The sequence below is a fragment of the Eubalaena glacialis genome, chromosome 1 (assembly GCF_028564815.1).
Source record: "Eubalaena glacialis isolate mEubGla1 chromosome 1, mEubGla1.1.hap2.+ XY, whole genome shotgun sequence".
Taxonomy (NCBI): Eukaryota; Metazoa; Chordata; class Mammalia; order Artiodactyla; family Balaenidae; genus Eubalaena; species Eubalaena glacialis.
Window position 1 is genome coordinate 9,290,704 of NC_083716.1, and position 27,546 is coordinate 9,318,249.

At 55.7% G+C, this 27,546-nt stretch overlaps 1 protein-coding gene across 1 annotated transcript in view; it reads right to left on the reverse strand.

Annotated features, from left to right (window-relative positions):
• Positions 1 to 27,309, reverse strand: part of DMBT1 (deleted in malignant brain tumors 1) — an 84,962-nt gene extending 57,653 nt beyond the window's left edge. Inside the window, 15 exon segments of the mRNA XM_061189599.1 lie at positions 2,038 to 2,442; positions 4,861 to 5,265; positions 7,684 to 8,029; positions 10,529 to 10,911; positions 13,329 to 13,702; positions 15,297 to 15,307; positions 16,173 to 16,555; positions 18,974 to 19,319; positions 21,012 to 21,041; positions 21,818 to 22,166; positions 24,514 to 24,521; positions 24,747 to 24,776; positions 26,829 to 26,901; positions 26,903 to 26,968; positions 26,971 to 27,309. Of these exon segments, the coding sequence (XP_061045582.1) occupies positions 2,038 to 2,442; positions 4,861 to 5,265; positions 7,684 to 8,029; positions 10,529 to 10,911; positions 13,329 to 13,702; positions 15,297 to 15,307; positions 16,173 to 16,555; positions 18,974 to 19,319; positions 21,012 to 21,041; positions 21,818 to 22,166; positions 24,514 to 24,521; positions 24,747 to 24,776; positions 26,829 to 26,901; positions 26,903 to 26,968; positions 26,971 to 27,309 (3,548 nt within the window).
• Positions 27,310 to 27,546: the final 237 nt, after the last annotated feature.

The following is a 27,546-nucleotide window of genomic DNA, read 5'->3' on the forward strand; positions in this document are numbered from 1 at the left end:
AAGACTACTTTTCCGCTCAGCACTCACTCATGTCATTTTCAAACCCCAAGCTTAAGCTGACTCTTGAACAAGCCATGCACCCGCTGAAAATCATCAGAGCACAGGGACATGATTAGGGAGAAGGCATCTGTTGGTAGCAGGCTGTTCAGAGTCCTTCCAGGGCTTGTCCGCTGAAGAGCTACAAGAAAAACAGACTCTCTCCCCTACTGGGATGTAGACCTGTGGCTGACAACTGCCACTAGGCAGGAAGCAAGCTGACAGTGAAGTCCATAAACATAAGAAAATAGAAGTAATAAAAGTGCAGGGGAAAAGCTCTACTGGAACTTCTGGATCCAGCTCTACCTGAAGACCGACCACCTCTTAGCTATGGAAGTCATTGCGGCCCCCACTCCCACCCCCAACTCAGGAGAGTGTGAGTTGGGATCCTATCACTTGGCAACAAAAGCATTCTGAGTCATGTATGCCACAACTGGGAGGTGAAGGTTCTCCGTAACTCTGACATGCGAAAGGAACCCTCCACATTAGATGAGGTGGTGAGCTCAGACGCTCCAACCAAGAGTCAGGTATTGCACCCAGGCCTGATTTCTGGAGTGTTCGGCAGGATCCAAGTGATGCTTACCATAGGCAGGAGTTGTCGAAGTCCACCAACCTGAAGGGAAAACACAGCAGGATTAGAAAGAAGGTGTCTAGAGTCAAGGTTGGTCTAGTGCCCTGGCACTCACATCGGGGAAAGGAGGGTCTGAGAATCTCCACTGCCTGGGGGAGGAAGAGGCCTTTGCTGAGAGCTGACCGTGAGCCTGATCATGCCCTCAAATGCCCACGGCATGGCGATGAGGTGCCACACTGCACAAGAGCAATTAGCTCGCTCTCCTGACTGAGTGCTCTCTGGGGAAAGTATCCCTTTTGGACTCCGCGGGGGATGTGGGACCTTAAACAGCCCTGTTCTCCCCGCACACATAACTCTCGGTCTAGACAATGCTTTTGAGCAGAAATGACCCCAGGACAGGCCTCCCTGTCACCCAGAGCTCTGGGGAGACACTGTGTAGCCACAATGTCCTGAAATCGCTGAGCCAGACCCGAGGATCCGTGTGCTATGGCTCCTCTGGAAGTGTCTGCTCGCTCTAGGGTGACCAGGGCAGGTACTGAGAGGTGGAAAACGTCCACTCGCCCCGCCTGGGGCACCTGCTTGGAGTCTGTGGAGGTGAGTGGGGAGGGAGGGGACACCCCAGAGTCAAGAGGCAGCAGGACTCACCTGGCAGGAGCGTGGACTGGGGCCTGGCATCTGGGAGAGAGAGAAGGCAGATCAGACACCTTGCACAGAAGGGGCACGACAGGGGCAAAGGGGGACGACGCTGAGCAGGTGAGACGCTCAGTCCATGCCTGTGCCCTGCCACGCAGGGTGGGACCTCTGCCTTCCTCACCCCCCAAAGATGCTCCTCCTGACAGGTCCAGGCAGCCCAGCATCCCTTATTTCCAATGTCAAGGTGATTAGCTCTGTGTCTAGATGAGCGACTGGACCCAAACCAGTCATCAGCCTCACAGATTTTATGGGCCCACTGAGGCAGCAAGACTGAGGGGTCCCGTTCGAAGTCCAAATCCCATGTGTGATCTGTCAGGCCCGACCGTAGGTGATGACAAGGCTGTGCCCGGCAGGCCACACAGGGGCCACTGCCCTGCACACGGCAGACCTGGTGCCCAGACAGTGCATCCCAGTTCCCTGGAGGGGCTACCGTCCAGGCCTCAGGAACCAAACCCTGGGCCACCTGCAGTCCTAGGCCATGACCTCCATTCACAGACCTCCTGACAGAACTAGCCTCTTTTGCCTCTGGCTTGCACTGTGGCATGGAGAAAATGGCTTCAAGTCACTTTCAGCTTGGTTCTTTGTTCTAATTCACCAGCTACATGCCTGGCAGCTTGTCAGAAAGCTCATACTAATTCTTAGCAGAGAGACAACGTGATTTAAGGAAGCGAGAAATGTAAACATGCTTTAAGAGGGATTCAGAATGTCAGAAGGAAACGACACCCCCAGAGAGGGACACGCAGCTTATTTGAGACCAACCTGAGCAGACGACACTGGCGTCCTCGCTGTGTCTACAGTTGTGTGTGTTCCAGGGGTTGTGAGGGCAGCTCCACAGGTAGCTCTCGTGCCCCGAGCAGCCCACGTCGTCCAGGAGGATCGGCCCTGAGCCCTGACCGTACTGGGCATTTCCTGGGGCTGACATGGCCCAGCCACAGCCCAGCTGCCTGCAGACCACGTTGGCGTCGTTGGTGTCCCAGCTGTCGTCACACACGGTGCCCCAGGAGCCTCGGTACAGGACCTCCACCCGGCCCTGACACCTGTCACCTCCATTCACCAGCCTCAGGGCCAAACCTGATTCAGATCCTGGAAGGAGACGGGCAAATGCACTCGCCTGTGTCTTCCGAAGGAAGAGGTCCGGAGGACTCAACGAGATTCAGAATCCTTCCAGGGAAAGACTTCTGAGATCAAGCTAATGTTTTCCTTCCGGAGGACCTGACTGAGCCTGGTCATCATCAATTATCCTCACAGGGCTGTTTGATAGAATCCTTGGCTGTGGACTGAGCTACACATGTTCTCTGATGGGTTCCCCACAAGGCCCAGCAATTCAGTTGCTGATCCCAGCCTTGGGATGGAAGTGGGAAGAGGGGAAGCCCACAGCCTGAATCCCCGGGGACCACTGGGATGAACTTGAGCCCCTGTAGCAGGAAACCACCAGAGACAGCTTTCCAGACCCCGCCAAGCAGCCACCTTCAGATGTTCACTCCCACATGGGAACCCACTCCATCAGGCCCAAGTGTATTCTGAAGACTACTTTTCCGCTCAGCTCTCACTCATGTCATTTTCAAACCCCAAACGTAAGCTGACTCTTGAACAAGCCATGCACCCGCTGAAAATCATCAGAGCACAGGGACATGATTAGGGAGAAGGCATCTGTTGGTAGCAGGCTGTTCAGAGTCCTTCCAGGGCTTGTCAGCTGAAGAGCTACAAGAAAAACAGACTCTCTCCCCTCCTGGGCTGTAGACCTGTGGCTGACAACTGCCCCTTGGCAGGAAGAAAGCTGAGAGTGAAGTCCATAAACATAAGAAAATAGAGGTAAGAGAAATGCAGGGGAAAAGCTTTACTGGAACTTCTGGATCCAGCTCTACCTGAAGACCGACCACCTCTTAGCTATGGAAGTCATTGCGGCCCCCACTCCCACCCCCAACTCAGGAGAGTGTGAGTTGGGATCCTATCACTTGGCAACAAAAGCATTCTGAGTCATGTATGCCACAACTGGGAGGTGAAGGTTCTCCGTAACTCTGACACGCGAAAGGAACCCTCCACATTAGATGAGGTGGTGAGCTCAGACGCTCCAACCAAGAGTCAGGAATTGCACCCAGGCCTGATTTCTGGAGTGTTCGGCAGGATCCAAGTGATGCTTACCATAGGCAGGAGTTGCGGAAGTCCACCAACCTGAAGGGAAAACACAGCAGGGTTAGAAAGAAGGTGTCTAGAATCAAGGTTGTTCTAGTGACCTGTCACTCACATCGGGGAAAGGAGGGTCTGAGAATCTCCACTGCCTGGGGGAGGATGAGGCCTTTGCTGAGAGCTGACCGTGAGCCTGATCATGCCCTCAAATGCCCACGGCATGGCGATGAGGCGCCACACTCCACGAGAGCAATTAGCTCGCTCTCCTGACTGAGTGCTCTCTGGGGAAAGTATCCCTTTTGGACTCCGCGGGGGGTGGGGGACCTGAAACAGCCCTGTTCTCCCCGCACACATAACTCTCGGTCTAGACAATGCTTTCGAGCAGAAATGACCCCAGGACAGGCCTCCCTGTCACCCAAAGCTCTGGGGAGACACTGTGTAGCCACAATGTCCTGAAATCGCTGAGCCAGACCCGAGGATCCTTGTGCTATGGTTCCTCTGGAAGTTTCTACTCCCTCTAGGGTGACCAGGGCAGGTACTGAGAGGTGGAAAACGTCCACTCGCCCCGCCTGGGGCACCTGCTTGGAGTCTGTGGAGGTGAGTGGGGAGGGAGGGGACACCCCGGAGTCAAGAGGCAGCAGGACTCACCTGGCAGGAGCGTGGACTGGGGCCTGGCATCTGGGAGAGAGAGAAGGCAGATCAGACACCTTGCACAGAAGGGGCACAACAGGGGCAAAGGGGGACGACGCTGAGCAGGTGAGACGCTCAGTCCATGCCTGTGCCCTGCCATGCAGGGTGGGACCTCTGCCATCCTCACCCCTCAAAGATGCTCCTCCTGACAGGTCCAGGCAGCCCAGCATCCCTTATTTCCAATGTCAAGGCGATTAGCTCTGTGTCTACATGACCAGTTGGACCCAAACCTGTCATCAGCCTCACAGCTTTTATGGGCCCACTGAGGCAGCAAGTTTGAGGGGTCCAGTTCGATGTCGAAATCCCATGTGTGATCTGTCAGGCCCGACCGTAGGTGATGACAAGGCTGTGCCCGGCAGGCCACACAGGGGCCACTGCCCTGCACACGGCAGACCTGGTGCCCAGACAGTGCATCCCAGTTCCCTGGAGGGGCTACCGTCCAGGCCTCAGGAACCAAACCCTGGGCCACCTGCAGTCCTAGGCCATGACCTCCATTCACAGACCTCCTGACAGAACTAGGCTCTTTTGCCTCTGGCTTGCACTGTGGCATGGAGAAAATGGCTTCAAGTCACTTTCAGCTTGCTTCTTTGTTCTAATTCACCAGCTACATGCCTGGCAGCTTGTCAGAAATCTCATACTAATTCTTAGCAGAGAGACAAGGTGATTTAAGGAAGCGAGAAATGTAAACATGCTTTAAGAGGGATTCAGAATGTCAGAAGGAAACGACACCCCCAGAGAGGGACACGCAGCTTATTTGAGACCAACCTGAGCAGACGACACTGGCGTCCTCGCTGTGTCCACAGTTGTGTGTGTTCCAGCCACGGTGAGGGCAGCTCCACAGGTAGGTCTCGTGCCCCGAACAGCCCACGTCGTCCAGGACGATCGGCCCTGAGCCCTGTCCGTACCGGGCATTTCCTGGGGCCGACGTGGCCCGGCCACAGCCCAACTGCCTGCAGACCACGTTGGCGTCGTTGGTGTCCCAGCTGTCGTCACACACGGTGCCCCAGGAGCCTCGGTACAGGACCTCCACCCGGCCCTGACACCTGTCACCTCCATTCACCAGCCTCAGGGCCAAACCTGATTCAGATCCTGGAAGGAGACGGGCAAATGCACTCGCCTGTGTCTTCCGAAGGAAGAGGTCCGGAGGACTCAACGAGATTCAGAATCCTTCCAGGGAAAGACTTCTGAGATCAAGCTAATGTTTTCCTTCCGGAGGACCTGACTGAGCCTGGTCATCATCAATTATCCTCACGGGGCTGTTTGATAGAATCCTTGGCTGTGGACTGAGCTACACATGTTCTCTGATGGGTTCCCCACAAGGCCCAGCAATTCAGTTGCTGATCCCAGCCTTGGGATGGAAGTGGGAAGAGGGGAAGCCCACAGCCTGAATCCCCGGGGACCACTGGGATGAACTTGAGCCCCTGTAGCAGGAAACCACCAGAGACAGCTTTCCAGACCCCGCCAAGCAGCCACCTTCAGATGTTCACTCCCACATGGGAACCCACTCCATCAGGCCCAAGTGTATTCTGAAGACTACTTTTCCGCTCAGCTCTCACTCATGTCATTTTCAAACCCCAAACGTAAGCTGACTCTTGAACAAGCCATGCACCCGCTGAAAATCATCAGAGCACAGGGACATGATTAGGGAGAAGGCATCTGTTGGTAGCAGGCTGTTCAGAGTCCTTCCAGGGCTTGTCAGCTGAAGAGCTACAAGAAAAACAGACTCTCTCCCCTCCTGGGCTGTAGACCTGTGGCTGACAACTGCCCCTTGGCAGGAAGAAAGCTGAGAGTGAAGTCCATAAACATAAGAAAATAGAGGTAAGAGAAATGCAGGGGAAAAGCTTTACTGGAACTTCTGGATCCAGCTCTACCTGAAGACCGACCACCTCTTAGCTATGGAAGTCATTGCGGCCCCCACTCCCACCCCCAACTCAGGAGAGTGTGAGTTGGGATCCTATCACTTGGCAACAAAAGCATTCTGAGTCATGTATGCCACAACTGGGAGGTGAAGGTTCTCCGTAACTCTGACACGCGAAAGGAACCCTCCACATTAGATGAGGTGGTGAGCTCAGACGCTCCAACCAAGAGTCAGGAATTGCACCCAGGCCTGATTTCTGGAGTGTTCGGCAGGATCCAAGTGATGCTTACCATAGGCAGGAGTTGCGGAAGTCCACCAACCTGAAGGGAAAACACAGCAGGGTTAGAAAGAAGGTGTCTAGAATCAAGGTTGTTCTAGTGACCTGTCACTCACATCGGGGAAAGGAGGGTCTGAGAATCTCCACTGCCTGGGGGAGGATGAGGCCTTTGCTGAGAGCTGACCGTGAGCCTGATCATGCCCTCAAATGCCCACGGCATGGCGATGAGGCGCCACACTCCACGAGAGCAATTAGCTCGCTCTCCTGACTGAGTGCTCTCTGGGGAAAGTATCCCTTTTGGACTCCGCGGGGGGTGGGGGACCTGAAACAGCCCTGTTCTCCCCGCACACATAACTCTCGGTCTAGACAATGCTTTCGAGCAGAAATGACCCCAGGACAGGCCTCCCTGTCACCCAAAGCTCTGGGGAGACACTGTGTAGCCACAATGTCCTGAAATCGCTGAGCCAGACCCGAGGATCCTTGTGCTATGGTTCCTCTGGAAGTTTCTACTCCCTCTAGGGTGACCAGGGCAGGTACTGAGAGGTGGAAAACGTCCACTCGCCCCGCCTGGGGCACCTGCTTGGAGTCTGTGGAGGTGAGTGGGGAGGGAGGGGACACCCCGGAGTCAAGAGGCAGCAGGACTCACCTGGCAGGAGCGTGGACTGGGGCCTGGCATCTGGGAGAGAGAGAAGGCAGATCAGACACCTTGCACAGAAGGGGCACAACAGGGGCAAAGGGGGACGACGCTGAGCAGGTGAGACGCTCAGTCCATGCCTGTGCCCTGCCATGCAGGGTGGGACCTCTGCCATCCTCACCCCTCAAAGATGCTCCTCCTGACAGGTCCAGGCAGCCCAGCATCCCTTATTTCCAATGTCAAGGCGATTAGCTCTGTGTCTACATGACCAGTTGGACCCAAACCTGTCATCAGCCTCACAGCTTTTATGGGCCCACTGAGGCAGCAAGTTTGAGGGGTCCAGTTCGATGTCGAAATCCCATGTGTGATCTGTCAGGCCCGACCGTAGGTGATGACAAGGCTGTGCCCGGCAGGCCACACAGGGGCCACTGCCCTGCACACGGCAGACCTGGTGCCCAGACAGTGCATCCCAGTTCCCTGGAGGGGCTACCGTCCAGGCCTCAGGAACCAAACCCTGGGCCACCTGCAGTCCTAGGCCATGACCTCCATTCACAGACCTCCTGACAGAACTAGGCTCTTTTGCCTCTGGCTTGCACTGTGGCATGGAGAAAATGGCTTCAAGTCACTTTCAGCTTGCTTCTTTGTTCTAATTCACCAGCTACATGCCTGGCAGCTTGTCAGAAATCTCATACTAATTCTTAGCAGAGAGACAAGGTGATTTAAGGAAGCGAGAAATGTAAACATGCTTTAAGAGGGATTCAGAATGTCAGAAGGAAACGACACCCCCAGAGAGGGACACGCAGCTTATTTGAGACCAACCTGAGCAGACGACACTGGCGTCCTCGCTGTGTCCACAGTTGTGTGTGTTCCAGCCACGGTGAGGGCAGCTCCACAGGTAGGTCTCGTGCCCCGAACAGCCCACGTCGTCCAGGACGATCGGCCCTGAGCCCTGTCCGTACCGGGCATTTCCTGGGGCCGACGTGGCCCGGCCACAGCCCAACTGCCTGCAGACCACGTTGGCGTCGTTGGTGTCCCAGCTGTCGTCACACACGGTGCCCCAGGAGCCTCGGTACAGGACCTCCACCCGGCCCTGACACCTGTCACCTCCATTCACCAGCCTCAGGGCCAAACCTGATTCAGATCCTGGAAGGAGACGGGCAAATGCACTCGCCTGTGTCTTCCGAAGGAAGAGGTCCGGAGGACTCAACGAGATTCAGAATCCTTCCAGGGAAAGACTTCTGAGATCAAGCTAATGTTTTCCTTCCGGAGGACCTGACTGAGCCTGGTCATCATCAATTATCCTCACGGGGCTGTTTGATAGAATCCTTGGCTGTGGACTGAGCTACACATGTTCTCTGATGGGTTCCCCACAAGGCCCAGCAATTCAGTTGCTGATCCCAGCCTTGGGATGGAAGTGGGAAGAGGGGAAGCCCACAGCCTGAATCCCCGGGGACCACTGGGATGAACTTGAGCCCCTGTAGCAGGAAACCACCAGAGACAGCTTTCCAGACCCCGCCAAGCAGCCACCTTCAGATGTTCACTCCCACATGGGAACCCACTCCATCAGGCCCAAGTGTATTCTGAAGACTACTTTTCCGCTCAGCTCTCACTCATGTCATTTTCAAACCCCAAACGTAAGCTGACTCTTGAACAAGCCATGCACCCGCTGAAAATCATCAGAGCACAGGGACATGATTAGGGAGAAGGCATCTGTTGGTAGCAGGCTGTTCAGAGTCCTTCCAGGGCTTGTCAGCTGAAGAGCTACAAGAAAAACAGACTCTCTCCCCTCCTGGGCTGTAGACCTGTGGCTGACAACTGCCCCTTGGCAGGAAGAAAGCTGAGAGTGAAGTCCATAAACATAAGAAAATAGAGGTAAGAGAAATGCAGGGGAAAAGCTTTACTGGAACTTCTGGATCCAGCTCTACCTGAAGACCGACCACCTCTTAGCTATGGAAGTCATTGCGGCCCCCACTCCCACCCCCAACTCAGGAGAGTGTGAGTTGGGATCCTATCACTTGGCAACAAAAGCATTCTGAGTCATGTATGCCACAACTGGGAGGTGAAGGTTCTCCGTAACTCTGACACGCGAAAGGAACCCTCCACATTAGATGAGGTGGTGAGCTCAGACGCTCCAACCAAGAGTCAGGAATTGCACCCAGGCCTGATTTCTGGAGTGTTCGGCAGGATCCAAGTGATGCTTACCATAGGCAGGAGTTGCGGAAGTCCACCAACCTGAAGGGAAAACACAGCAGGGTTAGAAAGAAGGTGTCTAGAATCAAGGTTGTTCTAGTGACCTGTCACTCACATCGGGGAAAGGAGGGTCTGAGAATCTCCACTGCCTGGGGGAGGATGAGGCCTTTGCTGAGAGCTGACCGTGAGCCTGATCATGCCCTCAAATGCCCACGGCATGGCGATGAGGCGCCACACTCCACGAGAGCAATTAGCTCGCTCTCCTGACTGAGTGCTCTCTGGGGAAAGTATCCCTTTTGGACTCCGCGGGGGGTGGGGGACCTGAAACAGCCCTGTTCTCCCCGCACACATAACTCTCGGTCTAGACAATGCTTTCGAGCAGAAATGACCCCAGGACAGGCCTCCCTGTCACCCAAAGCTCTGGGGAGACACTGTGTAGCCACAATGTCCTGAAATCGCTGAGCCAGACCCGAGGATCCTTGTGCTATGGTTCCTCTGGAAGTTTCTACTCCCTCTAGGGTGACCAGGGCAGGTACTGAGAGGTGGAAAACGTCCACTCGCCCCGCCTGGGGCACCTGCTTGGAGTCTGTGGAGGTGAGTGGGGAGGGAGGGGACACCCCGGAGTCAAGAGGCAGCAGGACTCACCTGGCAGGAGCGTGGACTGGGGCCTGGCATCTGGGAGAGAGAGAAGGCAGATCAGACACCTTGCACAGAAGGGGCACAACAGGGGCAAAGGGGGACGACGCTGAGCAGGTGAGACGCTCAGTCCATGCCTGTGCCCTGCCATGCAGGGTGGGACCTCTGCCATCCTCACCCCTCAAAGATGCTCCTCCTGACAGGTCCAGGCAGCCCAGCATCCCTTATTTCCAATGTCAAGGCGATTAGCTCTGTGTCTACATGACCAGTTGGACCCAAACCTGTCATCAGCCTCACAGCTTTTATGGGCCCACTGAGGCAGCAAGTTTGAGGGGTCCAGTTCGATGTCGAAATCCCATGTGTGATCTGTCAGGCCCGACCGTAGGTGATGACAAGGCTGTGCCCGGCAGGCCACACAGGGGCCACTGCCCTGCACACGGCAGACCTGGTGCCCAGACAGTGCATCCCAGTTCCCTGGAGGGGCTACCGTCCAGGCCTCAGGAACCAAACCCTGGGCCACCTGCAGTCCTAGGCCATGACCTCCATTCACAGACCTCCTGACAGAACTAGGCTCTTTTGCCTCTGGCTTGCACTGTGGCATGGAGAAAATGGCTTCAAGTCACTTTCAGCTTGCTTCTTTGTTCTAATTCACCAGCTACATGCCTGGCAGCTTGTCAGAAAGCTCATACTAATTCTTAGCAGAGAGACAAGGTGATTTAAGGAAGCGAGAAATGTAAACATGCTTTAAGAGGGATTCAGAATGTCAGAAGGAAACGACACCCCCAGAGAGGGACACGCAGCTTATTTGAGACCAACCTGAGCAGACGACACTGGCGTCCTCGCTGTGTCCACAGTTGTGTGTGTTCCAGCCACGGTGAGGGCAGCTCCACAGGTAGGTCTCGTGCCCCGAACAGCCCACGTCGTCCAGGACGATCGGCCCTGAGCCCTGTCCGTACCGGGCATTTCCTGGGGCCGACGTGGCCCGGCCACAGCCCAACTGCCTGCAGACCACGTTGGCGTCGTTGGTGTCCCAGCTGTCGTCACACACGGTGCCCCAGGAGCCTCGGTACAGGACCTCCACCCGGCCCTGACACCTGTCACCTCCATTCACCAGCCTCAGGGCCAAACCTGATTCAGATCCTGGAAGGAGACGGGAAAATGCACTCGCCTGTGTCTTCCGAAGGAAGAGGTCCGGAGGACTCAACGAGATTCAGAATCCTTCCAGTGAAAGACTTCTGAGATCAAGCTAATGTTTTCCTTCCGGAGGACCTGACTGAGCCTGGTCATCATCAATTATCCTCACAGGGCTGTTTGATAGAATCCTTGGCTGTGGACTGAGCTACGCATGTTCTCTGATGGGTTCCCCACAAGGCCCAGCAATTCAGTTGCAGATCACAGCCTTGGGATGGAAGTGGGAAGAGGGGAAGCCCACAGCCTGAATCCCCGGGGACCACTGGGATGAACTTGAGCCCCTGCAGCAGGAAACCACCAGAGACAGCTTCCCAGACCCCGCCAAGCAGCCACCTTCAGATGTTCACTCCCATATGGGAACCCACTCCATCAGGCCCAAGTGTATTCTGAAGACTACTTTTCCGCTCAGCACTCACTCATGTCATTTTCAAACCCCAAACGTAAGCTGACTCTTGAACAAGCCATGCACCCGCTGAAAATCATCAGAGCACAGGGACATGATTAGGGAGAAGGCATCTGTTGGTAGCAGGCTGTTCAGAGTCCTTCCAGGGCTTGTCAGCTGAAGAGCTACAAGAAAAACAGACTCTCTCCCCTCCTGGGCTGTAGACCTGTGGCTGACAACTGCCCCTTGGCAGGAAGAAAGCTGAGAGTGAAGTCCATAAACATAAGAAAATAGAGGTAAGAGAAATGCAGGGGAAAAGCTCTACTGGAACTTCTGGATCCAGCTCTACCTGAAGACCGACCACCTCTTAGCTATGGAAGTCATTGCGGCCCCCACTCCCACCCCCAACTCAGGAGAGTGTGAGTTGGGATCCTATCACTTGGCAACAAAAGCATTCTGAGTCATGTATGCCACAACTGGGAGGTGAAGGTTCTCCGTAACTCTGACACGCGAAAGGAACCCTCCACATTAGATGAGGTGGTGAGCTCAGACGCTCCAACCAAGAGTCAGGAATTGCACCCAGGACTGATTTCTGGAGTGTTCGGTAAGATCCAAGTGATGCTTACCATAGGCAGGAGTTGCGGAAGTCCACCAACCTGAAGGGAAAACACAGCAGGATTAGAAAGCAGGTGTCTAGAGTCAAGGTTGGTCTAGTGCCCTGTCACTCACATCGGGGAAAGGAGGGTCTGAGAATCTCCACTGCCTGGGGGAGGAAGAGGCCTTTGCTGAGAGCTGGCCGTGAGCCTGATCATGCCCTCAAATGCCCACGGCATGGCGATGAGGCGCCACACTCCACGAGAGCAATTAGCTCGCTCTCCTGACTGAGTGCTCTCTGGGGAAAGTATCCCTTTTGGACTCCGTGGGGGATGTGGGACCTGAAACAGCCCTGTTCTCCCCGCACACATAACTCTCGGTCTAGACAATGCTTTCGAGCAGAAATGACCCCAGGACAGGCCTCCCTGTCACCCAAAGCTCTGGGGAGACACTGTGTAGCCACAATGTCCTGAAATCGCTGAGCCAGACCCGAGGATCCTTGTGCTATGGTTCCTCTGGAAGTTTCTACTCCCTCTAGGGTGACCAGGGCAGGTACTGAGAGGTGGAAAACGTCCACTCGCCCCGCCTGGGGCACCGGCTTGGAGTCTGTGGAGGTGAGTGGGGAGGGAGGGGACACCCCGGAGTCAAGAGGCAGCAGGACTCACCTGGCAGGAGCGTGGACTGGGGCCTGGCATCTGGGAGAGAGAGAAGGCAGATCAGACACCTTGCACAGAAGGGGCACAACAGGGGCAAAGGGGGACGACGCTGAGCAGGTGAGACGCTCAGTCCATGCCTGTGCCCTGCCATGCAGGGTGGGACCTCTGCCATCCTCACCCCCAAAGATGCTCCTCCTGACAGGTCCAGGCAGCCCAGCATCCCTTATTTCCAATGTCAAGGCGATTAGCTCTGTGTCTACATGACCAGTTGGACCCAAACCAGTCATCAGCCTCACAGCTTTTATGGGCCCACTGAGGCAGCAAGACTGTGGGGTCCAGTTCGAAGTCCAAATCCCATGTGTGGTCTGTCAGGCCCGACCGTAGGTGATGACAAGGCTGTGCCCGGCAGGCCACACAGGGGCCACTGCCCTGCACACGGCAGACCTGGTGCCCAGACAGTGCATCCCAGTTCCCTGGAGGGGCTACCGTCCAGGCCTCAGGAACCAAACCCTGGGCCACCTGCAGTCCTAGGCCATGACCTCCATTCACAGACCTCCTGACAGAACTAGGCTCTTTTGCCTCTGGCTTGCACTGTGGCATGGAGAAAATGGCTTCAAGTCACTTTCAGCTTGCTTCTTTGTTCTAATTCACCAGCTACATGCCTGGCAGCTTGTCAGAAAGCTCATACTAATTCTTAGCAGAGAGACAAGGTGATTTAAGGAAGCGAGAAATGTAAACATGCTTTAAGAGGGATTCAGAATGTCAGAAGGAAACGACACCCCCAGAGAGGGACACGCAGCTTATTTGAGACCAACCTGAGCAGACGACACTGGCGTCCTCGCTGTGTCCACAGTTGTGTGTGTTCCAGCCACGGTGAGGGCAGCTCCACAGGTAGGTCTCGTGCCCCGAACAGCCCACGTCGTCCAGGACGATCGGCCCTGAGCCCTGTCCGTACCGGGCATTTCCTGGGGCCGACGTGGCCCGGCCACAGCCCAACTGCCTGCAGACCACGTTGGCGTCGTTGGTGTCCCAGCTGTCGTCACACACGGTGCCCCAGGAGCCTCGGTACAGGACCTCCACCCGGCCCTGACACCTGTCACCTCCATTCACCAGCCTCAGGGCCAAACCTGATTCAGATCCTGGAAGGAGACGGGAAAATGCACTCGCCTGTGTCTTCCGAAGGAAGAGGTCCGGAGGACTCAACGAGATTCAGAATCCTTCCAGTGAAAGACTTCTGAGATCAAGCTAATGTTTTCCTTCCGGAGGACCTGACTGAGCCTGGTCATCATCAATTATCCTCACAGGGCTGTTTGATAGAATCCTTGGCTGTGGACTGAGCTACGCATGTTCTCTGATGGGTTCCCCACAAGGCCCAGCAATTCAGTTGCAGATCACAGCCTTGGGATGGAAGTGGGAAGAGGGGAAGCCCACAGCCTGAATCCCCGGGGACCACTGGGATGAACTTGAGCCCCTGCAGCAGGAAACCACCAGAGACAGCTTCCCAGACCCCGCCAAGCAGCCACCTTCAGATGTTCACTCCCATATGGGAACCCACTCCATCAGGCCCAAGTGTATTCTGAAGACTACTTTTCCGCTCAGCACTCACTCATGTCATTTTCAAACCCCAAACGTAAGCTGACTCTTGAACAAGCCATGCACCCGCTGAAAATCATCAGAGCACAGGGACATGATTAGGGAGAAGGCATCTGTTGGTAGCAGGCTGTTCAGAGTCCTTCCAGGGCTTGTCAGCTGAAGAGCTACAAGAAAAACAGACTCTCTCCCCTCCTGGGCTGTAGACCTGTGGCTGACAACTGCCCCTTGGCAGGAAGAAAGCTGAGAGTGAAGTCCATAAACATAAGAAAATAGAGGTAAGAGAAATGCAGGGGAAAAGCTTTACTGGAACTTCTGGATCCAGCTCTACCTGAAGACCGACCACCTCTTAGCTATGGAAGTCATTGCGGCCCCCACTCCCACCCCCAACTCAGGAGAGTGTGAGTTGGGATCCTATCACTTGGCAACAAAAGCATTCTGAGTCATGTATGCCACAACTGGGAGGTGAAGGTTCTCCGTAACTCTGACACGCGAAAGGAACCCTGCACATTAGATGAGGTGGTGAGCTCAGACGCTCCAACCAAGAGTCAGGAATTGCACCCAGGCCTGATTTCTGGAGTGTTCGGCAAGATCCAAGTGATGCTTACCATAGGCAGGAGTTGCGGAAGTCCACCAACCTGAAGGGAAAACACAGCAGGATTAGAAAGCAGGTGTCTAGAGTCAAGGTTGGTCTAGTGCCCTGTCACTCACATCGGGGAAAGGAGGGTCTGAGAATCTCCACTGCCTGGGGGAGGAAGAGGCCTTTGCTGAGAGCTGGCCGTGAGCCTGATCATGCCCTCAAATGCCCACGGCATGGCGATGAGGCGCCACACTCCACGAGAGCAATTAGCTCGCTCTCCTGACTGAGTGCTCTCTGGGGAAAGTATCCCTTTTGGACTCCGTGGGGGATGTGGGACCTGAAACAGCCCTGTTCTCCCCGCACACATAACTCTCGGTCTAGACAATGCTTTCGAGCAGAAATGACCCCAGGACAGGCCTCCCTGTCACCCAAAGCTCTGGGGAGACACTGTGTAGCCACAATGTCCTGAAATCGCTGAGCCAGACCCGAGGATCCTTGTGCTATGGTTCCTCTGGAAGTTTCTACTCCCTCTAGGGTGACCAGGGCAGGTACTGAGAGGTGGAAAACGTCCACTCGCCCCGCCTGGGGCACCGGCTTGGAGTCTGTGGAGGTGAGTGGGGAGGGAGGGGACACCCCGGAGTCAAGAGGCAGCAGGACTCACCTGGCAGGAGCGTGGACTGGGGCCTGGCATCTGGGAGAGAGAGAAGGCAGATCAGACACCTTGCACAGAAGGGGCACAACAGGGGCAAAGGGGGACGACGCTGAGCAGGTGAGACGCTCAGTCCATGCCTGTGCCCTGCCATGCAGGGTGGGACCTCTGCCATCCTCACCCCCAAAGATGCTCCTCCTGACAGGTCCAGGCAGCCCAGCATCCCTTATTTCCAATGTCAAGGCGATTAGCTCTGTGTCTACATGACCAGTTGGACCCAAACCAGTCATCAGCCTCACAGCTTTTATGGGCCCACTGAGGCAGCAAGACTGTGGGGTCCAGTTCGAAGTCCAAATCCCATGTGTGGTCTGTCAGGCCCGACCGTAGGTGATGACAAGGCTGTGCCCGGCAGGCCACACAGGGGCCACTGCCCTGCACACGGCAGACCTGGTGCCCAGACAGTGCATCCCAGTTCCCTGGAGGGGCTACCGTCCAGGCCTCAGGAACCAAACCCTGGGCCACCTGCAGTCCTAGGCCATGACCTCCATTCACAGACCTCCTGACAGTACTAGCCTCTTTTGCCTCTGGCTTGCACTGTGGCATGGAGAAAATGGCTTCAAGTCACTTTCAGCTTGGTTCTTTGTTCTAATTCACCAGCTACATGCCTGGCAGCTTGTCAGAAAGCTCATACTAATTCTTAGCAGAGAGACAACGTGATTTAAGGAAGCGAGAAATGTAAACATGCTTTAAGAGGGATTCAGAATGTCAGAAGGAAACGACACCCCCAGAGAGGGACACGCAGCTTATTTGAGACCAACCTGAGCAGACGACACTGGCGTCCTCGCTGTGTCTACAGTTGTGTGTGTTCCAGGGGTTGTGAGGGCAGCTCCACAGGTAGCTCTCGTGCCCCGAGCAGCCCACGTCGTCCAGGAGGATCGGCCCTGAGCCCTGACCGTACTGGGCATTTCCTGGGGCTGACATGGCCCAGCCACAGCCCAGCTGCCTGCAGACCACGTTGGCGTCGTTGGTGTCCCAGCTGTCATCACACACGGTGCCCCAGGAGCCTTGGTACAGGACCTCCACCCGGCCCTGACACATGTCACTTCCATTCACCAGCCTCAGGGCCAAATCTGATTCAGTTCCTGGAAGGAGACAGGAAAATGCACTCGCCTGTGTCTTCCGAAGGAAGAGGTCCGGAGGACTCAACGAGATTCAGAATCCTTCCAGGGAAAGACTTCTGAGATCAAGCTAATGTTTTCCTTCCGGAGGACCTGACTGAGCCTGGTCATCATCAATTATCCTCACGGGGCTGTTTGATAGAACCCTTGGCTGTGGACTGAGCTACGCATGTTCTCTGATGGGTTCCCCACAAGGCCCAGCAATTCAGTGGCTGATCCCAGCCTTGGGATGGAGGTGGGAAGAGGGGAAGCCCACAGCCTGAATCCCCGGGGACCACTGGGATGAACTTGAGCCCCTGCAGCAGGAAACCACCAGAGACAGCTTCCCAGACCCCGCCAAGCAGCCACCTTCAGATGTTCACTCCCACATGGGAACCCACTCCATCAGGCCCAAGTGTATTCTGAAGACTACTTTTCCGCTCAGCACTCACTCATGTCATTTTCAAACCCCAAGCTTAAGCTGACTCTTGAACAAGCCATGCACCCGCTGAAAATCATCAGAGCACAGGGACATGATTAGGGAGAAGGCATCTGTTGGTAGCAGGCTGTTCAGAGTCCTTCCAGGGCTTGTCCGCTGAAGAGCTACAAGAAAAACAGACTCTCTCCCCTACTGGGATGTAGACCTGTGGCTGACAACTGCCACTAGGCAGGAAGCAAGCTGACAGTGAAGTCCATAAACATAAGAAAATAGAAGTAATAAAAGTGCAGGGGGAAAGCTCTACTGGAACTTCTGGATCCAGCTCTACCTGAAGACCGACCACCTCTTAGCTATGGAAGTCATTGCGGCCCCCACTCCCACCCCCAACTCAAGAGAGTGTGAGTTAGGATCCTATCACTTGGCAACAAAAGCATTCTGAGTCATGTATGCCACAACTGGGAGGTGAAGGTTCTCCGTAACTCTGACATGCGAAAGGAACCCTCCACATTAGATGAGGTGGTGAGCTCAGACGCTCCAACCAAGAGTCAGGTATTGCACCCAGGCCTGATTTCTGGAGTGTTCGGCAGGATCCAAGTGATGCTTACCATAGGCAGGAGATGTGGAAGTCCACCAACCTGAAGGGAAAACACAGCAGGATTAGAAAGAAGGTGTCTAGAGTCAAGGTTGGTCTAGTGCCCTGGCACTCACATCGGGGAAAGGAGGGTCTGAGAATCTCCACTGCCTGGGGGAGGAAGAGGCCTTTGCTGAGAGCTGACCGTGAGCCTGATCATGCCCTCAAATGCCCACGGCATGGCGATGAGGTGCCACACTGCACAAGAGCAATTAGCTCGCTCTCCTGACTGAGTGCTCTCTGGGGAAAGTATCCCTTTTGGACTCCGCGGGGGATGTGGGACCTTAAACAGCCCTGTTCTCCCCGCACACATAACTCTCGGTCTAGACAATGCTTTTGAGCAGAAATGACCCCAGGACAGGCCTCCCTGTCACCCAGAGCTCTGGGGAGACACTGTGTAGCCACAATGTCCTGAAATCGCTGAGCCAGACCCGAGGATCCGTGTGCTATGGCTCCTCTGGAAGTGTCTGCTCGCTCTAGGGTGACCAGGGCAGGTACTGAGAGGTGGAAAACGTCCACTCGCCCCGCCTGGGGCACCTGCTTGGAGTCTGCGGAGGTGAGTGGGGAAGGAGGGGACACCCCAGAGTCAAGAGGCAGCAGGACTCACCTGGCAGGAGCGTGGACTGGGGCCTGGCATCTGGGAGAGAGAGAAGGCAGATCAGACACCTTGCACAGAAGGGGCACGACAGGGGCAAAGGGGGACGACGCTGAGCAGGTGAGACGCTCAGTCCATGCCTGTGCCCTGCCACGCAGGGTGGGACCTCTGCCATCCTCACCCCCCAAAGATGCTCCTCCTGACAGGTCCAGGCAGCCCAGCATCCCTTATTTCCAATGTCAAGGTGATTAGCTCTGTGTCTAGATGAGCGACTGGACCCAAACCAGTCATCAGCCTCACAGCTTTTATGGGCCCACTGAGGCAGCAAGACTGAGGGGTCCCGTTCGAAGTCGAAATTCCATGTGTGATCTGTCAGGCCTGACCGTAGGTGATGACAAGGCTGTGCCCGGCAGGCCACACAGGGGCCACTGCCCTGCACACGGCAGACCTGGTGCCCAGACAGTGCATCCCAGTTCCCTGGAGGGGCTACCGTCCAGGCCTCAGGAACCAAACCCTGGGCCACCTGCAGTCCTAGGCCATGACCTCCATTCACAGACCTCCTGACAGTACTAGCCTCTTTTGCCTCTGGCTTGCACTGTGGCATGGAGAAAATGGCTTCAAGTCACTTTCAGCTTGGTTCTTTGTTCTAATTCACCAGCTACATGCCTGGCAGCTTGTCAGAAAGCTCATACTAATTCTTAGCAGAGAGACAAGGTGATTTAAGGAAGCGAGAAATGTAACCATGCTTTAAGAGGGATTCAGAATGTCAGAAGGAAACGACACCCCCAGAGAGGGACACGCAGCTTATTTGAGACCAACCTGAGCAGACGACACTGGCGTCCTCGCTGTGTCCACAGTTGTGTGTGTTCCAGCCACTGTGAGGGCAGCTCCACAGGTAGGTCTCGTGCCCCGAGCAGCCCACGTCGTCCAGGACGATCGGCCCTGAGCCCTGACCGTACCGGGCATTTCCTGGGGCCGACGTGGCCCGGCCACAGCCCAACTGCCTGCAGACCACGTTGGCGTCGTTGGTGTCCCAGCTGTCGTCACACACGGTGCCCCAGGAGCCTCGGTACAGGACCTCCACCCGGCCCTGACACCTGTCACCTCCATTCACCAGCCTCAGGGCCAAACCTGATTCAGATCCTGGAAGGAGACGGGCAAATGCACTCGCCTGTGTCTTCCGAAGGAAGAGGTCCGGAGGACTCAACGAGATTCAGAATCCTTCCAGGGAAAGACTTCTGAGATCAAGCTAATGTTTTCCTTCCGGAGGACCTGACTGAGCCTGGTCATCATCAATTATCCTCACGGGGCTGTTTGATAGAATCCTTGGCTGTGGACTGAGCTACACATGTTCTCTGATGGGTTCCCCAGAAGGCCCAGCAATTCAGTTGCTGATCCCAGCCTTGGGATGGAAGTGGGAAGAGGGGAAGCCCACAGCCTGAATCCCCGGGGACCACTGGGATGAACTTGAGCCCCTGCAGCAGGAGACCACCAGAGACAGCTTCCCAGACCCCGCCAAGCAGCCACCTTCAGATGTTCACTCCCACATGGGAACCCACTCCATCAGGCCCAAGTGTATTCTGAAAACTACTTTTCCGCTCAGCACTCACTCATGTCATTTTCAAACCCCAAACGTAAGCTGACTCTTGAACAAGCCATGCACCCGCTGAAAATCATCAGAGCACGGGGACATGATTAGGGAGAAGGCATCTGTTGGTAGCAGGCTGTTCAGAGTCCTTCCAGGGCTTGTCAGCTGAAGAGCTACAAGCAAAACAGACTCTCTCCCCTGCTGGGATGTAGACCTGTGGCTGACAACTGCCCCTTGGCAGGAAGAAAGCTGAGAGTGAAGTCCATAAACATAAGAAAATAGAGGTAAGAGAAATGCAGGGGAAAAGCTTTACTGGAACTTCTGGATCCAGCTCTACCTGAAGACCGACCACCTCTTAGCTATGGAAGTCATTGCGGCCCCCACTCCCACCCCCAACTCAGGAGAGTGTGAGTTGGGATCCTATCACTTGGCAACAAAAGCATTCTGAGTCATGTATGCCACAACTGGGAGGTGAAGGTTCTCCGTAACTCTGACACGCGAAAGGAACCCTCCACATTAGATGAGGTGGTGAGCTCAGACGCTCCAACCAAGAGTCAGGAATTGCACCCAGGCCTGATTTCTGGAGTGTTCGGCAGGATCCAAGTGATGCTTACCATAGGCAGGAGTTGCGGAAGTCCACCAACCTGAAGGGAAAACACAGCAGGATTAGAAAGAAGGTGTCTAGAATCAAGGTTGTTCTAGTGCCCTGTCACTCACATCGGGGAAAGGAGGGTCTGAGATTCTCCACTGCCTGGGGGAGGAAGAGGCCTTTGCTGAGAGCTGGCCGTGAGCCTGATCATGCCCTCAAATGCCCACGGCATGGCGATGAGGCGCCACACTGCACAAGAGCAATTAGCTCGCTCTCCTGACTGAGTGCTCTCTGGGGAAAGTATCCCTTTTGGACTCCGTGGGGGATGTGGGACCTGAAACAGCCCTGTTCTCCCCGCACACATAACTCTCGGTCTAGACAATGCTTTCGAGCAGAAATGACCCCAGGACAGTCCTCCCTGTCACCCAAAGCTCTGGGGAGACACTGTGTAGCCACAATGTCCTGAAATCGCTGAGCCAGACCCGAGGATCCTTGTGCTATGGTTCCTCTGGAAGTTTCTACTCCCTCTAGGGTGACCAGGGCAGGTACTGAGAGGTGGAAAACGTCCACTCGCCCCGCCTGGGGCACCTGCTTGGAGTCTGTGGAGGTGAGTGGGGAGGGAGGGGACACCCTGGAGTCAAGAGGCAGCAGGACTCACCTGGCAGGAGTGTGGACTGGGGCCTGGCATCTGGGAGAGAGAGAAGGCAGATAGACACCTTGTACAGAAGGGGCACGAGAGGGGCAAAGGGGGACGACGCTGAGCAGGTGAGACGCTCAGTCCATGCCTGTGCCCTGCCACGCAGGGTGGGACCTCTGCCATCCTCACCCCCCAAAGATGCTCCTCCTGACAGGTCCAGGCAGCCCAGCATCCCTTATTTCCAATGTCAAGGTGATTAGCTCTGCGTCTAGATGACCGAGTGGACCCAAACCAGTCATCAGCCTCACAGCTTTTATGGGTCCCCTGAGGTAGCAAGAGTGAGGGGTTCAGCTCCAGGTCCAAATTCCATGTGTGATCTGTCAGGCCCGACCATAGGCTATGAGAAGGTTGTGCCCGGCAGGCCACACAGGGGTCACTCCCCTGCACACGGCAGACCTGGTGTCTAGACAGGGCATCCCGGTTCCCTGGAGGGGCTACCATCCAGGCCTCAGGAACCAAACCCTGGGCCACCTGCAGTCCTAGGCTATGACCTTCATTCACAGACCTCCTGACAGAACTAGCCTCTTTTGCCTCTGGCTTGCACTGTGGCATGGAGAAAATGGCTTCAAGTCACTTTCAGTTTGGTTCTTTGTTCTAATTCACCAGCTCCATGCCTGGCAGCTTGTCAAAAAGCTCATACTAATTCTTAGCAGAGAGACAACGTGATTTAAGGAAGCGAGAAATGTTAAAATGCTTTAAAAGGGATTCAGAATGTCAGAAGGAAACGACACCCCCAGAGAGGGACACGCAGCTTATTTGAGACCAACCTGAGCAGACGACACTGGCGTCCTCGCTGTGTCCACAGTTGTGTGTGTTCCAGCCACGGTGAGGGCAGCTCCACAGGTAGGTCTCGTGCCCCGAGCAGCCCACGTCGTCCAGGACGATCGGCCCTGAGCCCTGACCGTACCGGGCATTTCCTGGGGCTGACATGGCCCAGCCACAGCCCAGCTGCCTGCAGACCACGTCGGCGTCGTTTGTGTCCCAGCTGTCGTCACACACGGTGCCCCAGGAGCCTTGGTACAGGACCTCCACCCGGCCCTGACACCTGTCACCTCCATTCACCAGCCTCAGGGCCAAACCCAATTCGGTCCCTAGAGGGCAGCACAAGGACACCACCTCATGTCTCTCCTGAGGTCACAGGCCTAAGGCCAGTTCCAGACTCAGGGGACTTCGTGCCGGTGACTCTCCCTTGGGCAGGAATCACCTTTCTTTTATGCCCAGGAGTTAATCTTCGTCACAGGGAATGGAGTAGAGATTCCTATTCTGCCCAAATCTCAAGATGCTCAAATGCAGAGACGCAGCCCATCAGTCCAAGAGGAGGCGAGCACGAAGGTAACCCCAACCCACCCAGGATACACCCAGGCTAGAGCGCCATGGTCGCAGGAGGAAGGCCAAGACCATCCCCATGTTGGTAGCTTGTTGTCTCCCGGGTAGTTCTCCCTGCGTTCTGGCCGTGCCCCTAGAGGTGACGGGACCGGGGCAGACAGAAGCAGTTCAGGCATTTTACACCCCACTCCTCAGGCTGGACAGCCATCCATGGCCTGAGAGACCGGGAGAGGTACCAGCAGGATGGAGAGGCATCCAGGGCCTACACTGACTGCCTGGAGGAAAATCTTTCCTGAGCCTCTGGACCCCATCCCACTGGACACAGCTCACCAGCCCAGTAAGATCGGACATCAGACCTGGCCTCCAGAGACTCTTGCTTCACTCACAGGCACAAGGATATGGACGGCCACACCCTGAACCTGCTCCTGTCACATCCAAACCCCCAGTTTATCCAGAAGCAGAAAGTAAGCCCCAGGGAGGTGGATAGGAATATTTACCTGTTGGTGACGGAGCACGTGAGGATAAGGTCTGCCAGGAGGCTGGAAGTGGCAACAAAGGGAAAGGTCAGTGTTAGACAGCACCGGAAGGAAGGCTTGGAAAAACTTTTACCCAGCATGATGACACCAGTTCCACATCTGGTTCCTGCCACTTGCTACCTGTGTTTGCTGAGCAAGCCTCCTGCTCAGCTAGCTCCTCTGGGACAATGGCGCTGTCTGAGGTCAGCTGGCTCCCTCCACTTCTCTAAGCCTGGCATGTTCTCCTTCCCATGAGAAAACCTTTGCCACCTCCCTTCCATGAGCCATATCTGCACTGGCACATCTGAGGGGTTGTCCAGAGGCAGAAGCGGACAGAAAAGTCAGGGGGTGAAGCTGGAGCCAATCATGGTCCCTGGCACCCAGAGCACTGCAGTCCCTTATGACCCACCATCTCCTGGGCACTGTCCCTGCCACGTCCGGATGCAGGTGTGGCCCTGTTGGATCTGAGGTGTGGCCCGGAGTGAGGGATGCAGGCACTCCTCCCTGTTCTCATGTCCCATCAACAGAAGGTCAGTGATTATCAACCTTCCTTCTCCCACAAAACTCTCCTCAGCTGGGATGTAACAGGGCCTAGGGTGGTGGAACACATTCCTGGTTCTCTGAACCTGCAGGTGACAATCTCTGGGACAGTATCAAGGACAGGATGTGACAACTCAGATGGATCAATGGGAAGACGGGAGTGCTGGAAACCCCATGTCTAGATGAGAAGAACCAGCTGGGAGACTGAGCAAGGGAGGGGACAACGTGTCCGCCCAGGTTCTGCAAAGTACAGTGATTCCCCCCGAGGGGAGAAGAATGGGGGATGGGCAGGGAGTAAAGGGACATCCCGAGGAAGGTCGCCTGAGACTCACCGGGCCAGGCAGTGGACTGGGGCCGAGCAGCTGCGAGAAAGACAAGGAAAGTCAGACACAAAGCGCACAGGGGCCCCACTGGGATCCCAGGTGGAAGAAACTCAGCCGTCACACATTGCTGATGCTTTTCCTAGGGCCTCCGCGTGGAGAGTGTGTGCCCACCATCGACGACTCAGTCCACTGGGGCGCCTCGTTCTGTCTCACTTCCTGTGCCTGACTGCCTGGACCTGAGGGCTTACTTTCCTGAATATGAAAGTCCCTGGCATGCCTGCGACCAGCCACCAGTGCGACCGGCCACCGGAGCTACCGCCTTGACTCCCTGTGGGAGCAGCAAGGATGAGCCCCAGCGGTTAGGGTAGGAGTCCCAAGTCCACCAGCCCAGCTGCAATGAGGGTGAGGCTCATCCAGGCACCCCAGAGTTTCTGCCTGGGATCCAGCTCCGGCCCCAGTGTCCTAGCAGGCTCGTTAGCACTCCACACAGCCACCCCCTCCTGTACCCCTCCGCCTTCTCAACTGTGTTCACCGCACTCACACATGCACCTTTTACGCTGGAACTCTGTTGACTGAGTCGGCTATGAGAGGACCCCAGTCTGTAAGCCATCAAGCGCACCTTTCCCTTTTGGTAACAGCATCCCCTAGACTCTGCCGGGGGTGTGGGACATGAAAAAGCCCTGTTCTCCGGCACACATAACTCTTGCTCTAGACAATGCTTTCGAGCAGAAATGACCCCAGGACAGGCCTCCCTGTCACCCAGAGCTCTGGGGAGACACTGTGTAGCCACAATGTCCTGAAATCGCTGAGCCAGACCCGAGGATCCTTGTGCTATGGCTCCTCTGGAAGCGTCTGCTCGCTCTAGAGTGACCAGGGAAGGTACTGAGAGGTGGAAAATGTCCACTCGCCCCGCCTGGGGCACCTGCTTGGAGTCTGTGGAGGTGAGTGGGGAGGTGGGGGACACCCCGGAGTCAAGAGGCAGCAGGACTCACCTGGCAGGAGCGTGGACTGGGGCCGGGAAGCTGGGAGAGAGAGAAGGCAGATCAGACACCTTGCACAGAAGGGGCACGACAGGGGCAAAGGGGGATGAGGACGACACAAGGACACCGCTTCATGTCTCTCTTGAGGTCACAGGTCTAAGGCAGGTTCCAGACTCACACCATTTCTAATGGCCACAGTTCCCCGGGCAGGGGGTCACTTTGAACATGGCCATGAGTTAACCTTCATCACAGGGAAATGAACAGAGACTTTCCTTCCCCAAGCCCAGGCTGCCAGAACCTGAGGCTCTACTGGCTGACCTCCCAGCTCTCCTACTTGGGGTACCCCCAGGGGGGTTTACGGGACCTCTGATGTCCACAGGCTGAAAGGTCATGGTTCCTGTATAGTGAAAAGAAATCAGTGTGGCCTCATATGGGCTCAGGAAAGGGCACAGACAAGGTGGCCCCCTCAACAGGTATGCACCTGCCTCTGCAGGCTGTGCAGCCAGAGACCCAGGACCCTAGCCTGACCAGAGGTCAGCATGCATTGGTGAGGACCACACGGTGGGCTCTGAGCATGGGCAATAAGACCCTCTTGGAGACAGAACACCAAGCTCCATCTCGGAGCTCCTTGGAGATGCCTCTGCAGGTTGATTCCTCCCCTCTCTCAGAGTCAAGGTCCATGGAAGAGATACCTTTTCAGGCCTGAGGCCTTGTTCAGAAGTCCCCACCCTTGAAAGCTGAGCGCCCCCATCTCTTACACCTTCTGCCCCTGTTCTGGATCAGAGATGGACCTCTGGGTGCAGTAAGGTAATGAGCCCACAGGGATCCCACACAACAGACTTTACCTTCCGCTGAACTGGCTGTTACGGGTTCCTCCGTGACAAACAAAGCTACAGAACGGAGAGACGGAAAGGTCATTCGATGTTGCCTCTCCTCCGGGAGGGCTGACCCTCTGCACCTTGGCTCATAAAAGGGGCTGGATGCAAAGATCTGGAAGCCCTGCCCACTGCCCAAAGGCTGTCTTCCTTGTGAAGCAGAACCCATCCCTCTGTCACTCTGTCAGCCCTCATTCAATGCTGGAGGCCACCAGGGACATTCTTGGCTCCAGACATTCACCACCTCCTATGCTTCCACAATATCCATCCAAAACATCACCCTTTGATGAACAGCCCAAATCTATCCACAAGATTAAACTTCAAATACCAACTGCCTATTTCTATGGCTCAAACGTAGTCTCAAATGACAATACCTACCATCACTGAGATATTCCTGAATGTGGTCCCAACTAGGAGGAAAGGCAGTTTCCGAAGATGCAGCCCCAAATGTCAAAATAACCTGCTCCAAAGTGACTGCTCGGACAGACATGCTTTCTTGGGGAACGCATTCTCATGTGACAGCTGGATTATCATGGTCGCATCCTGTGCATAGTGACATGTATGTACACACAGCAGTCCACACAGTAAATGCCAGAGGTTGCTCTAAAGATGGATAATTTGACTAGAAACTCCCCTTTGGGGCACACAAGACGGGTGGCATCCTTAGAGGCTTCTTTGTGGATTAAAGGACCCATTGGTGCTAGAAGACCCACCAGCACCCTGAGCGTAGAGAAATGTTGGGATTTGCTGGGTTAAGTCAGGGAGAATTTCTCTTCTTCACTGAGGCTGTAAATATCCTTCATTTGTCATTTAATCACCGATAAAGAGAACATATTGGTTACCGCTTAGTTTGCTTTTGGTATAGATTTAAGTTTTAAAGCCCAAAACCCCCCAATCCTTCCTCCTCGCATTTAAAAGGATGAGAAGGTACCACTTAGGAAGGTGTTTGGTCATCCCAGGCCAGGGATGGTTGTGATGCTGTTCACAGGATCATGCGCCCCGGGGAATGGCACCAGCAAGCTCAGGCAAGTCGCCTGCCCTCTCTGAACCTCCATTTCTTTATCTGTGAGAAGGGACAGTGACACCTGCCCCCTAACCTCAAATAAGAGTAGAGCAGATAAACTGCAGAGTGTTCCGGGTATGCGTCACGACACTGAGGACCTCGGGAGCCCTGTCCTCAGGGTGGCACAGGCGACAGTGCCAGTGACGTCTGCGCTACCTGAGCGCCCGACTCCAGCGTGCTCCCCGTGGCCACGTTCACGGTCGCACCACCCGCTGTGGGGCAACTGGGCGGGGCAGGGGGTGCTCCCTTCCCAAGCAGTGCACGGTGCCCACGAGAACGTCCCCTGAGCCCTGACCAGGGTGGGTCCCTGGGTCCCACCCAGGGCCGGCAGTGAATGGCCACAGCCGAGCTGTGGGCAAACAACGTCTGCATCCCGGGCGTCCCAGCTGTCGTCACACACGGTGTCCCAGCAGCCTTGGTACAGGAGCTCCACCTGGCCCTGACACCGGTCACCTCCATTCCCCGGCCACCCTGCGTGGACACGGTGGAAAGCCCTTGCCGTCACGCTCTCTGCCGCCCCGGCTTTCACCAGCCGGCGCCCTCTGCCCTCCCTCCTCTGTCCCCTCTCCTGGACCGATGTCCCTCCTCTGTCCCCTCTCCTGGACCGACGTTTCTCCTCTCTCAGGACCTTATACATGGCGGCTCCCCCAGCGCCGTCTCAGCCCTCTTCTCTTCCCCACCTGGAGGGCCTCATGTACTCTGAGAGCTTTCCAGGAAGAAGATCCCCAATTCCACCTCTCCAGGCCTGATCAGCCCTGACCAGCCCAGCCCCAAGCTCTGGACCAGCGTTTTCAAATGGCCTCCTAGATCCCATCCCCTGCCCCGGCCGACCCCGTCCCACACCGAACACAGGCTCCTTCCTCCATTTGAACCA